Raw genomic sequence first — 12,231 nt, forward strand, 5'->3', positions numbered from 1 at the left:
TACAAGACGGGATTTTGCCGGACTACTTGAGCTTTTATCAGATTCTGAAGGACTCCGTTGTATACAGTTATTTCTCTGATTGGTCTAAGAACCAATATAGTATCTTTTTTCCCGAAAAAATTTACACTAAATCAAGGTTGACTTCCCTAAATCGATGGCTTCTTAAAATCGAGGAAATGCGGATCTATTCTCTTGCCTATTTGAGTCATAGAAATTATCTCCACGCTACAATTCCTTAAGGCTAGATTATTTTTTAGTTATATACAGATTTTGTTAAGTCAAAAAACCTGAAACACTAAAACATTTGTATGTACAATGTATATAAATGCAAAGTACACAATGTGCATAAATAAACATATTATGTCCATACAACAGATATTAACGTTCATTGGTTTAGAAATATATACGCAAATATGATTACACAATTTAGACACTGAAGTTGAATCTCGTGTACTAGTTGTGAATTAAGGTAATATCAGAAAAAGTATTTTAGGGATCTCTCATATTTTTGGTTATACTTCTTGGACTTGCATCCCTTTAAACTTACATCGGCCAATAACAATCATTTGATCTACACATCGCAGAATTGTGATATTACTACTTATGGAGTTAACACAAAATGAATACTTCTCGATAAAATGTTATATATAGTGAATAACAGGGATATTCGTCGACAGTTTTGTTGCATATTATTAACAGATCCATTACCACATTCCTTCCGCTGCTGACAAAATTAGCTTTGTTACAAGAAATCAACTTCTGATGTCTATATATTGCATTAGTAGCAAAAAAAGAGAGCGAAACTGTAGCAACGGGACAGCACAGTACGTAATGCAGGCTACAGCAATGTATGTTGTTTCTAGCCCTTACTACAATACGTCTGAAGGCATGTACTGGCCTCAAAAAGTTAAACTATTTGACAAGGAAGTTATAATTTATTCAAAGAAATTAATGGATTTCACTTTAATATTTTACAGTTTACCCTACACTGAAAGAATATTAGGTGAAATCAAAGTGTTTTAAACTTAAAAATAAAGCAAGTTAATTCTCTACTGCAGTCTCCAGTGTGGGACAAGCAAACTTACAACGTGAGCAAATCAATATTGTCCACTGTCTAATTACTACCGCCCAAACAACAAATTGACCCTTTATATTCATATATTTACCCTACATATTTTAACAAAGAAACTACTGATATACATAATATCTCCCATTGATTGTGCTTGTTTATTTGTTGACGTGTAAAATCATTAATTTAAATATTTCGTAAAATTTATTTTTCCATGATGCAAATCATCTAGGTTAAAATGCAGTAAAATGAATCAATGATTTGTGAAAATTACCGTATTGATAGTAAAACGAATGATCACAATTTTGACACAAAGGATTTCACTTTCACCTTAACCTGAAACAAGACTTGCACTGGAAATAAAAATTTCGCACATCAAACATTACCTTATAATAATAAAGTTACGACGTCATATCTGCAATAAATCATATTCCTGAGTGTGTCTTAATGTTCCGTGAAAATATTAAATAAACAACGATAATAGTCTATATACTAATGAACGAAAATGCTTAATATTTAGTCAGTTGTTACATGTGCCACTATCGAAGTTTCGCGTTTCTCAACTGACTAAAATACTGGCATCCCAGCTTCCGGGTCAGTGATACAGGAACACGAAGCACCAGTATGAACGCCAAGATCATCATCATAGCGCTTTGCGCTGCACAGGTAAAACAATTTGTTAATCTTTAAAACGTCGCTCAATAATTGATCTGACTACTCTTGCTCACATGAGCGCTGCAGATATAAGAATATGTCCCATTTACAGACACCACAAGCTAACAAACCCAACTATTTTACAACTCTGTATCGAAACTGACAATTTGTATGTAATGTGCGACATATTTCAGCATCTGGGGCGTGTATTAATCAATATACACACGTCATAATGCAGTATTGTTTAATAAAACTGTAGTTAAGGATGAAACTCGTTAAAATTAGCAGCAATCGAAAACAAATATTCCGTCTGAATTTGTAATGGACATTTTGTCCGTGTCAGACACAAATAGATGAATGGACAGAGGTATTACCAAGTATCGCCAAAATGAAACTAGGGGGAATAAAAACTTTTTAATCTTTCATAAAAACATATATTATAATAAAAATAAAAGTAATTAATTTAAATTAAATATAATTAAAGCTCCCTAAACTGTAGACTCTTAAGAATATAATCGGCAATTTAGATTTATTTTATTGAGTTAAAAAAGTAATTCATAACAAGAACAGGAAGGCACTTAACATTCATCCCATATACTCTATAAGCAATGCAGGTAGGTTTCAAAAATGTGTTCGTCACGGAGTCTGGTGGAGAGAATTTCTTTGTGTAAGTTCTGAGTACTGGGAGATGGAGTTCACTTAACTTTCGAGCCAGGACAGTAAACTATATATTTTACAAAATTCAAAAAAGGATCTGACAGATAGAAACACAATTTCCTGGAGAATGACACATAAGCGTATGTAAAATCCTTAAGGTTCTTGACGGTTCTGTGGGAGGGTGGGAGGGAGGGAGGGTGAAAAGAAATTTGGCACGCAAAGGAAAGAGTACCAGCACCAGTTCCTAGATCAAATGATGATAAATACATAAGAGCTTACACATTACGTACACTTGTCAATGTAAAGCCGCGCGGACTTAAATATATGCCTACATATACCAAAGTTTGAAAAGAATTTTTTGGTTTCCACCTTTGCCGGGAGAACTTCAAGTCGCATACAGAAAAAGTTAGATGCCATGAAACACGTTATAAAATGAGTAACATTGTTCTTGAAATATCAAACTAAACATCACTTTTCAGACTACATATTTTATAAAGAGAAATATTAATGCAATTAAGATAACTCTCATTTAATCCTCGGCTGTAAAAATATTCTCTGGTTTCAGTTCGCCGCGGCTCAAGAAAACGGATTTATCAGCTACTTTAGAAGTATCATTGACGACGTCCAAACCCTGGAACAACAATACACACAAAGCATATCCAAGGCACTGAATGCGGGAGAATCTGAAATCGAGTCCCTGCTGCAACAGTTACAAAACCAACAAGCGAATGTCCTCGATAAATTAAATATTTCAGATTCTGCTCCCGAAGTTATAGCTTGCATCCAACAGGAAGAAGAAAAAGCAACGGAAGTCGCCAACGACGCTTGTAAGTAAGCGATGGAGCCAATCGCAGCGTTAAGATGGCTGTCTGCTGTGTTGTAGCGCCCTGCATTCTTGTAGAAATTTACCTTTCTGTCTCCATCATGATGAAGGCAGCAAGTACCTTTAAAACGTCATTAAACTTCTACCAGACAACACGGCGCTACTGCGCGGAAAACAGCCATCTTCATACTCGTCGCCGCACAGTGTCAACTGATAAACCGGCTGAACGTTTATATTCCTATATTTTAATATGAACATTTTTTAAATATTTTAATGTGGAGTTCAGTGACTTTCAAGGCAAATCATGCAATGAATATAACTATCTACTTAGATGCGTGGTTTATTCTGGTAGCAATTTACCGACGTTTCAGAGGAGCTTGCTATCTCCATCATTACGGAGATCACGATGATTATAATATCCTCTATGCCTGTTATTTAGATAATATGTTAGACGATTTGTCTGATATTTTAATCGGGTAGACTGGACGTTAATTGCTTAGTTACCGTGTTTGTCTGTGATTCAGTTAGGTCTGTTTCTAAGTTTTAATAATCTAGTCCAATATTGAATATTTCTGTCTTCTGGGTTGTTGCGCCGTATAGTATGGTAGATGTTAACCAACGTTTCAGAGGTCATACTCCGTCATCAGGACGGAGGCAGTATGACCTCTGAAATGTTGGTAACCATTGATCAGACTACACAGCGCAACAACCCAGAAGACAGAAATCTTCATACTCACCGCTATGAAAACCTCAAATCATACATAGTCTAATATTTTCCGTATTTGTATTCACAGACGCCCAACTCCAGGCTGCAGTTGTAAGTCAGTCTGAAGATGCCCAGGTTTACATCAACAAGGCGAAAGACATAGGCAAACAAGTGTTGGAAACAGCTGAGCAAATAGCTGTAAATTTATCAGTATGCAGAGACAAAGGCATTTTCACTACAATCACCTGTCTTCCCAATGCAATTGTAAAAGCGACAGTTGCTGCCTCTGTTTTCAGGTCTGAATTACAGGAAGTATTAGATTCGGCACAGAGCTCTATATCTCAGCTTGCTAGCACTTTGTCCAGTTCAGTTCAAACATACACCCAGAATGCTGCTCAGCAACCTAATGAAATCAGTGAAGACTTCAACAAATGCATTGAGAATGCAGCGGCTAACAGCACATCATCTGAACCAGCATCTCCAAATGAATAATATCTTCAAGCGTTCATCTTACATGGACGTATAGACAACAAAATGAATCTTATTGCATTACAGAGTTAATATTAAACCTTATCTTCAGATATGGATGTGTATTCACATATCTCTCTTATAATAACTCTATGCTATCTTTGAGGAAATAAAATGTTATTATTGTCATATAAATGGTTGTATTATAGTTATATTTCTACCACATGCACGTCAAACTCTTCTGTAACTCCAGTGCATAAAGCGATCTATGTTCATGACTCTTTCGTCTACAGTTTAGTCTTTATTATTTATTTAGTGTTCTGTCTGACGACAGGTCCATATGAACAGGATCCTTCCATCCTTTTCTCGGACTGGGACCTGTTCATATACGTTCTTGGCAGATGATCCAGAAGTGGTTTGCCATTGCCTTCTTCTGTGTGTGAATGGAGTAATTGTTGGGATGCCACGGAGAAACCGGGGAAGCCGCCGGAGGAAAACTCCGTGTTGCCTAGACCACGGCCTTGCCCAACACAAGTTATAAATTCGGGCAACCCCTAGAATCGAACCCGAGACCCCAGGATTACAAGGCCAACGTTCTAACCGCTAGACCACCGTGGCACAATAATTTAGTCTTACAGATATAAAACTGAAATTCTTCCTGAGAACTTACGTGTCCATTTACATCTCGAGAAGGGATATACCAATTTGCTGCAGACATTTCATTCACATTTATACCAGGAAAATACTTCAGAAAGTTCAAATTTCTGCAAGTATCCTGGGTCTAAGCCCTCAAGAGAATGGATTCTACAAGTTTTCAACCACGCGCGATAGAAGGGTGCCAAGATCAAAATTATTTGTTTCGGCTAAGATACTATAAGAACAAAGGTCACAAACTTGAAAAACTGTCCCGGTTCGAGTCCTAGTTAGAATATTTTCTGTACGGTATCAGAAATTGATGATGATGATGAAAGATCATATGTAAGACTGAAATTGTTTTGTTGAGGATATTACAGAAACAATACAGATGTATTATCTTGCAATAATTAAGATAGTTTGTCCAAAGTGGTTTAAATCTTAATAGAAATGACAGATTATGAATATCAAATAATAAGAATCTTGCGAAATTGAAATGTCAGCGAATCATTATAACCCAATGTTGATAACTTCTACAACCCTTCGAAGCCTAATGGTACGTATCTTTCCACCTTCTTGACAATCTATCTGCAATTTTTCATGTGCGTATAACTCTCAGTGTAAACGTCGATTATTCCCTCAAACAGCGTCCACAGGCGGATCTTCGTAATAAAACGTATTTTCTTTGAGGTAAGGACGGAATTATTAAATAATAGATTGCCCGTAGTGCTACCACGAAAAGATTATAGGGAATATTTTTTTAATAATCTTTCTTTTCCGAAAGCCTGGTACACACCTTATCATCCAACACACAGATTTATTGTTAAATAATATAAAAAATATTATCCCTATATCTAAGAACGTTTCTCGTTGCAGTATTACTTACAGCAATTCTTTTAAGAGACATTCGTGAGGACATTGCCCATTCTTTCTCTAGGAACATATGAGTCATCCTGTCCGCTACAGTTCCACATCATCCTTACTCCGTACATTACTTTCGTATACTAGCAAGTTTAAGATAGGATACCACAGCACACCACGGCACAAGTTTTGACATTTGACAACTTGTGACAGGTTAAGTTACGTTACGTCAGATCAGGTTATGTTAGGTCTAGACATTTCATGTTTTTTTCTTTTTGGTTTTGTTTCGTTAGGTATCATAAAGTTTATCTGTGTCTTGATGATCGGCGTCGTGACTTTCCGTCGCTACGATACGCGCTGCTTTGCTAGAGTCGTATGGTTCCCGACACTCATCTCTGCTATACGCGTCATAAAACTCGGCGAAGGTTTGCCAGAATCGTGTCCCATGGCTTTCCGAATCTTTCATTGGCTTCACATACATTTCAGATTCGGTGTCATGGCGCTAGGCTTTGCGACGCTTAGCGTCGTTTTATAGCGTCGTGGCCACTGCCACCCTGAGGTTCATCTGTCAAATAACGGTATCTTTTATCGTTGCCACGACAACTGGAGTCGCAAAGCTTGGTATCGGCTATCGAAAATGGATGCACAGTAAAATAAGTCATTTTACTGTTTATTATAAACTGTCTTATAGCCACGGAATGAAGAATACGAAGTCGTTTAAATGAAACAAACAATTGGTATTATTTCCGAAATTAAGACAGAGGCATCTTGTTTCGTTACTAGCAACATCCATTTGCTTCGCAGTGAACTTAACTGTAAAATTCTTCTATGACATCGCCATAATATATCTAAAACACCTTCAAAATATAAAGCCATGCAAACAGAAACCAACTGAAGGTTTTATAATAAATGGGTATGTAGCATTAATGGTATTTATTCAGATGTTTCTGACATCAGATGTATGAGTCTTCTACTTCAATCGGGTATAAAAACGGGCAGCTTTAGTTACGGATCGCAGTTCTACTGAGGAGAGAAACAGCAACATGAAAGCCAAGATTATCATCCTAGCGCTTTGCGCCGTACAGGTGAGACAATACAATGCAGCAATACTCCTACAAACTAGCACCAATGTTCTTTTCAGTATCATAAATTTTTATCTTCATACAAAATTCACGCAGCGTATAGTTCACAGAAAGGATATTTCCTTCTTATGGCAAGACCGAAGCTATAGAGCGGAGCGCGTCGTCTGTCGGTATTCGGCGACTGTGCGCGCCCAGTCTTGTGATAAAAAGGACAACCTGTTCGTCAATCTTATATAGAAGAACTGATACTGTACAGCAGGGGTTTCAGCCTTCCCTAGACCTCGGACTACGTCAACCTAGGGTATCGCAAAGTTTTATTGTGGCCAGTCTTTTAGCATTTTAAAACATCATAGCAAATTTTTAAAAAAAATACTAAATTATCAAAAACCAGACAAATATTTTTCATCATACGAGGTTATACAATATTAAAAAAATGTAAGCAGGCAGCAAAAAAAAAATCATGATGCGCTAAACGAGGTCATCGGGCCGAGAACGTCTACTGTACATTCTGTTGCGAGACAAAGGTAAAAGCTCGCCACAGGATGTTATCAAAACTGATGATAAGATCTGCCTTCAGTTACACAACCACTACTAACTGTCTGAAAAATAAAAGATTACCGTTAATAAATACTTGCCTGAAGTGTCAACATGCAGCAAGAAAATTTACATTCGTTAATATTATCAGAACTCAAAGCTTATTGCGAGCAAGAGATCTCATTCGTAGCACCGAAAAGGCTACTCGTCATCTGCTACTAACTTATAAAACACATGTCAGTAGTCAAATAACTTATTTTTTCTTTTTTCAGATCGCTACAGGTTTCAGCGTCAACGATATTCTTGAAAAGGCCCAACAGTTATTTAATAATGTTTTGAACGAAGCCGAAACAACGCTAGGATCGTTCGAAAACCAGTCCAACGAAATTTTCAGTAATCTCCTTGACGATGCCAAATCGAAACTCAACGACCTAGTGCCAACCATTGAAAATGAAATTACCAAAGAATTCTCTGATGTGGCCAACGCGGCTCCCAAAATTCAAGCATGCTTAGAAGCAGAAAAGCAAAACCTTTCTGCCATCGTCGACGATGCGTGTAAGTAGTCTACCCAACTGACGAGACCAGAAGTTTCTACGGCGACGAAAATGTCGATTATGATCTTCTGGGTTGTGGTGCGGTTACAAGACCACGCTGCGCCTTAAGCCCGAAAGACCACAATCGCCAAATACTATTCAATAGTTAGTAAATTAAACAATATGTTGCCTGCATACTCGAAGTTTTATTTCAAATGGGCAATGATCAGTCTTCGTTCACGACTTATAGTGCCATTGTTTCTTGAGATGGGTTTAAAATCGTCATCATATAAACGTCCATTTATCTTCAGCTTTATTTTTATTATTCTTCTTCCGCTTTATTTTATTCCTCCTTCCTCCAGCTCGTATCAACATATTTCATTCATCGAAGACTACTTACATCATTCTTAATCTTAACTTAATATATTATTACAGAATATTACACAGCAGGATTCCCCTAATTAAGATTATCACCCAAAACCTACATGGTAGCTTATATCATTAAATCATAAATTAATTTTTTAAATAAAGCATGTGTGTAATTATCCGATTTGTTTTTCAGACAAACAGGTTCAAACTCTGACTATAAAGGAGAGCTTGGTGACTGTACCTTTCGTCGGTAAGGTTAACTCCACAATCAACGATACAAAGACATACCTTAAGGAGGTTACTTCAGCTTTGGAGGCATGCGCAAAACTATCTTTCCTGAAAAGCGTTAGTTGCTCTACTAAGGTAATATCTAATTCCGAAGACAAGGCCAAAAGTCTTCTCACAAACGTGCAGAGTGAAATCGAACAGGGAAAGCAAGTTTTAAACAAAGTTCTTCCAGATGTATCTGCTACTATCACCAAAATCGTTCAGTCAACTGAAGAAAAGGCAGAAGCCATCGGCACTGAAATAGTGCAGTGTGTCCAAACTTCTCTAAAGGCTTAATTAAATTCAGGCTGCAGATCATTACTGAATGTCGTCGATTTTTCTGCCAAGTCTTAATGTATAGTCTACATAGACACAAATAACAACACTAATGTTCTGATAAATGTTCCAGACTATTTTTCAGGTATCAAAACAGCATAATTATGATAATAATGCACGTCTTATGTTATTATATGAAAATTTTGTTAATTGAAGCACAAATAAATTAGTTGACAAAATATTAATTATTTTATATTACTTTTGGTGTGCTGTAAACCCAATTCCTGTCCATAAATATGATTATTTCATAAGAATACAATAAATACACCGATATTATAACACTAAATACAACATGGTTAACATATGTACATATCTAAGCCTATTAGAATGTCTCACCCTATTATTATTCAGAATGGGATGTACATGGAGAAAACCCAAAACGGAAGAAGTCAGTTTCGAGTCTTGGCTATATATGTGATAGACACAGTCAGCCCAGAATAGCTTCTAAGAGCGGGATTTTGTAATCACCGTTACGTATTTTCGGGTCCCGCGAAAACAGGGAATTACCAGACCATATCAATAACTGTCAGCTGCACAACACAGTTGCTTAGTTACCAGAAGGCAAGTACGTACAAGTTCATTACTCGAATCAGTTACTTATTCTTCCTTTTTGGACGAGGAACAATTCAGAAGGCTCAAAATTCTATCTGGGTCTCAGTCCAAATAACAAGTTAACAATAAGATTATATTATATAAATATTATATCATGTTTTCAATCGACAAAGTGTATTAGTAACACGAAGTTACAAACAATATTGTGGCCATGAGTGATTTTACGACACAATACAACGAGTGCAAGATCATAAATGAGAAGTCTAGCATTGCGCAATATTAGGATAGGCGTGTGTAAGTAGAAATAAAGGCTACTTATAGTTGAATGGTTATTTCTGTAACAACGAGTTTTAGCCTAAACTGATTTACCCATGTAGCATCAAATTATAAACAATAAGATGTTTATGTAAGAAGGTTTAGAAGGATATGGAAGGACGCGGTACTGGACTATTGTAAGATCTGTGCAGATATTTTTCTGGGAAGTTCAAGAATATTCGTCAATTAACAGAGCATGTATCCTGACCAAAGCATCCCTAATACGAAGCAGCAGACATACAAGCGCCTTCGCAACTGACCTTAAAAAAATTTACAAGCACAACGGGACAGCTAATAATCAAAACTCAAAGATTTAATGGCGGTAGATATGGTCCAGTGAGATGGGAAGATGATATTGAATGGTGTTTGAGTAATGTTACAAAATGTTTCAGTGGTGGCATATCTTAAATCATTATCATGGTATTAGCCTAATGAGACTAAGAAAAACCGCGATAATATCAGTCACGATATCCGGTGACCCAGCCGAGATTCGAAATGTTACGTTAATCCGCTCGGTATAATTTCAAAATGATAATTTTTATGAAACACCTTTCAAATATATATATTAATCTTACTACAAAAAAATGCAAATTTACGTTGTAGTCATTTTATGTGTTAATATTTAGAAAATAGATATGAAATTAACATAATAAGATAACCCTCTACAGCCTGTCTACCATGCACTTAATTTTGTTTGTTGTAATATAAATAAACAGCCTGGAGCATCAGATATTTTATATTTCTATCAACATCTTTTAAACCAGTGATTACCGGACATATCTTATTAATAATATTATTTATACTCGTAAGCGCATACGGCGTCCACAAAGAGCAGCTAACTTATCCCATCCCGTGTTGTGACCTTTTTATAGCTTATAGCCTCCTCGTTCTCTTCCTAATTCCTCCCGCTTTTCATTTTTATTCCTTTAGCGCACGTCGAATTCATTTTAATTTTCGCTACAATTTTTCTTGTCCTATTTTGCTCCAGAGCTCTTGATTCGAGATCTTCTGAAACAACGACTTACAAATTTTTGCAACTTCTGGTCAAGAGTATGACTTTTCTTCAATTCTTTACAGTCGTATAGAAGGTCAGCTGAAGATGACCATCTACAAGGATACTAAATACTTAAGACAGTTCGTTTTTGCAAACGATAACTGGACTAACGCCCTTCAATGTGGATTCTTCAAGCTTTGTATAGGAAAGGTGCAAATTTTAATAGCATATATTTGTTAAGATATAACATAATAACATGGTGACCACACAAATAATTTTGATTTATTGACGATATTTAATGACAAACTTCAACTTGATATGTGAAGCTTATGAAGGAAATAGGAAAATCCTGTTCTGTACCAAGGAACAAACCCCAGAGTATATACGTTACGTAATTTAATTTCAACGTCACAGTAAAATGATAGCAAGCCTAACACAGGGAGTATAGAGGGACAAGATGAAATTTGTATTTGTTGGTCTTATAACTCTAAGACATAGCAGAACCTTATATTTGGTCATGAAATTTTCTTCACTCCGCATGTAGTGATTATGTTTCCATAACCCGGCAATTAGACCTCGTTTATGATAACAGATATGGCACTTGAAGGCAAATTTGGCATTATGGTAGGTGTGTGTTGTGTATCCCGTCACTTGAAGAAATCAAACTGGTAGTGAAAATGTTCAAATAAATGTTACAAAACAGAAAATAAAGCGGAACATTATGTGTGCTCCTATGGCTCCTGTCAAATTAAGTTCCGTCATTTATCTGAAGATGATTTGTTGCTGGCAAACACAAGTACAGACCGAGTAGCTGAATGCATGCAGACAATTGAATAAACACAAGACATCCAACAAACACGAACACAGTGTACTGTGAATGCATGACATTGATAATTGTCTTACCATCTGCATCTGTTGGCTGAATTCAAAGAAAATTAGAAATAGTAGGAAAAACTCGTAAAACCTGCTGTCCTGCAAGTGATTCAAAATATATAAAATATGATTTATCAAAGTTAGGTATTGATTAGAATATTATAGAATAGGTTATGTTATTTCAGGTTAGGTTAGTTTAGTTTAGATTAGGTTAGGTTAGGTTAAATTACGTTAAGTTAGGTTAGGTTAGGTAAGATTAGGTTAGGTTAGGTTAGTTTAGTTTAGATTAGGTTAGGTTAGGTTAGGTTAGATTTGGTTAGGTATGGTATGGTATATTTACGTTAGGTTACATTACGTTAGGATAAGTTTATGTTCATGTTTATGTTTATTAATATTTTTTGACTATGTAGATGTTAGGTTAGGTTCTGTTGTGTTGGGTTGTGCTGCGTTGGGTTTGGTTAGATTAGGTTAAATTATGTTAAGTTAGGTTAGGTTAGGTAAGTAT

General features: G+C 36.1%; 2 protein-coding genes across 2 annotated transcripts; both read left to right on the forward strand.

Moving 5' to 3' along the window:
- The first annotated feature begins 1,607 nt into the window (after positions 1-1,607).
- Positions 1,608-4,572, forward strand: LOC110831837 (uncharacterized). The gene is made up of 3 exons (XM_022068262.2): positions 1,608-1,735; positions 2,946-3,207; positions 3,998-4,572. The coding sequence occupies exons 1-3, from the start codon at positions 1,694-1,696 to the stop codon at positions 4,399-4,401; spliced, it is 708 nt and encodes a 235-aa protein (XP_021923954.2). The 5' UTR covers positions 1,608-1,693; the 3' UTR covers positions 4,402-4,572.
- A 2,253-nt stretch (positions 4,573-6,825) lies between these two features.
- Positions 6,826-9,177, forward strand: LOC110831840 (uncharacterized). Its single transcript, XM_022068265.2, has 3 exons — positions 6,826-6,956; positions 7,760-8,042; positions 8,583-9,177. Exons 1-3 carry the CDS (start codon positions 6,915-6,917, stop codon positions 8,951-8,953), a joined length of 696 nt encoding a protein of 231 aa, XP_021923957.2. The 5' UTR covers positions 6,826-6,914; the 3' UTR covers positions 8,954-9,177.
- The last annotated feature ends 3,054 nt before the right edge of the window (positions 9,178-12,231 follow it).

Source organism: Zootermopsis nevadensis, unplaced genomic scaffold (genome assembly GCF_977971745.1).
Source record: "Zootermopsis nevadensis isolate Lab colony 2312 unplaced genomic scaffold, Znev_1.0 Znev_ptg000002l, whole genome shotgun sequence".
Taxonomy (NCBI): Eukaryota; Metazoa; Arthropoda; class Insecta; order Blattodea; family Termopsidae; genus Zootermopsis; species Zootermopsis nevadensis.

Excerpts from the sequence above, each read along its gene's own strand:
- LOC110831837 (XM_022068262.2), top strand. The coding sequence starts at position 1,694 with ATGAACGCCAAGATCATCATCATAGCGCTTTGCGCTGCACAG. Across the intron at positions 1,736-2,945 it reads TAGCGCTTTGCGCTGCACAG|TTCGCCGCGGCTCAAGAAAA; the intron begins GTAAAACAATTT and ends CTCTGGTTTCAG. Across the intron at positions 3,208-3,997 it reads GGAAGTCGCCAACGACGCTT|ACGCCCAACTCCAGGCTGCA; the intron begins GTAAGTAAGCGA and ends TTGTATTCACAG.
- LOC110831840 (XM_022068265.2), top strand. The coding sequence starts at position 6,915 with ATGAAAGCCAAGATTATCATCCTAGCGCTTTGCGCCGTACAG. Across the intron at positions 6,957-7,759 it reads TAGCGCTTTGCGCCGTACAG|ATCGCTACAGGTTTCAGCGT; the intron begins GTGAGACAATAC and ends TTCTTTTTTCAG. Across the intron at positions 8,043-8,582 it reads TGCCATCGTCGACGATGCGT|ACAAACAGGTTCAAACTCTG; the intron begins GTAAGTAGTCTA and ends TTTGTTTTTCAG.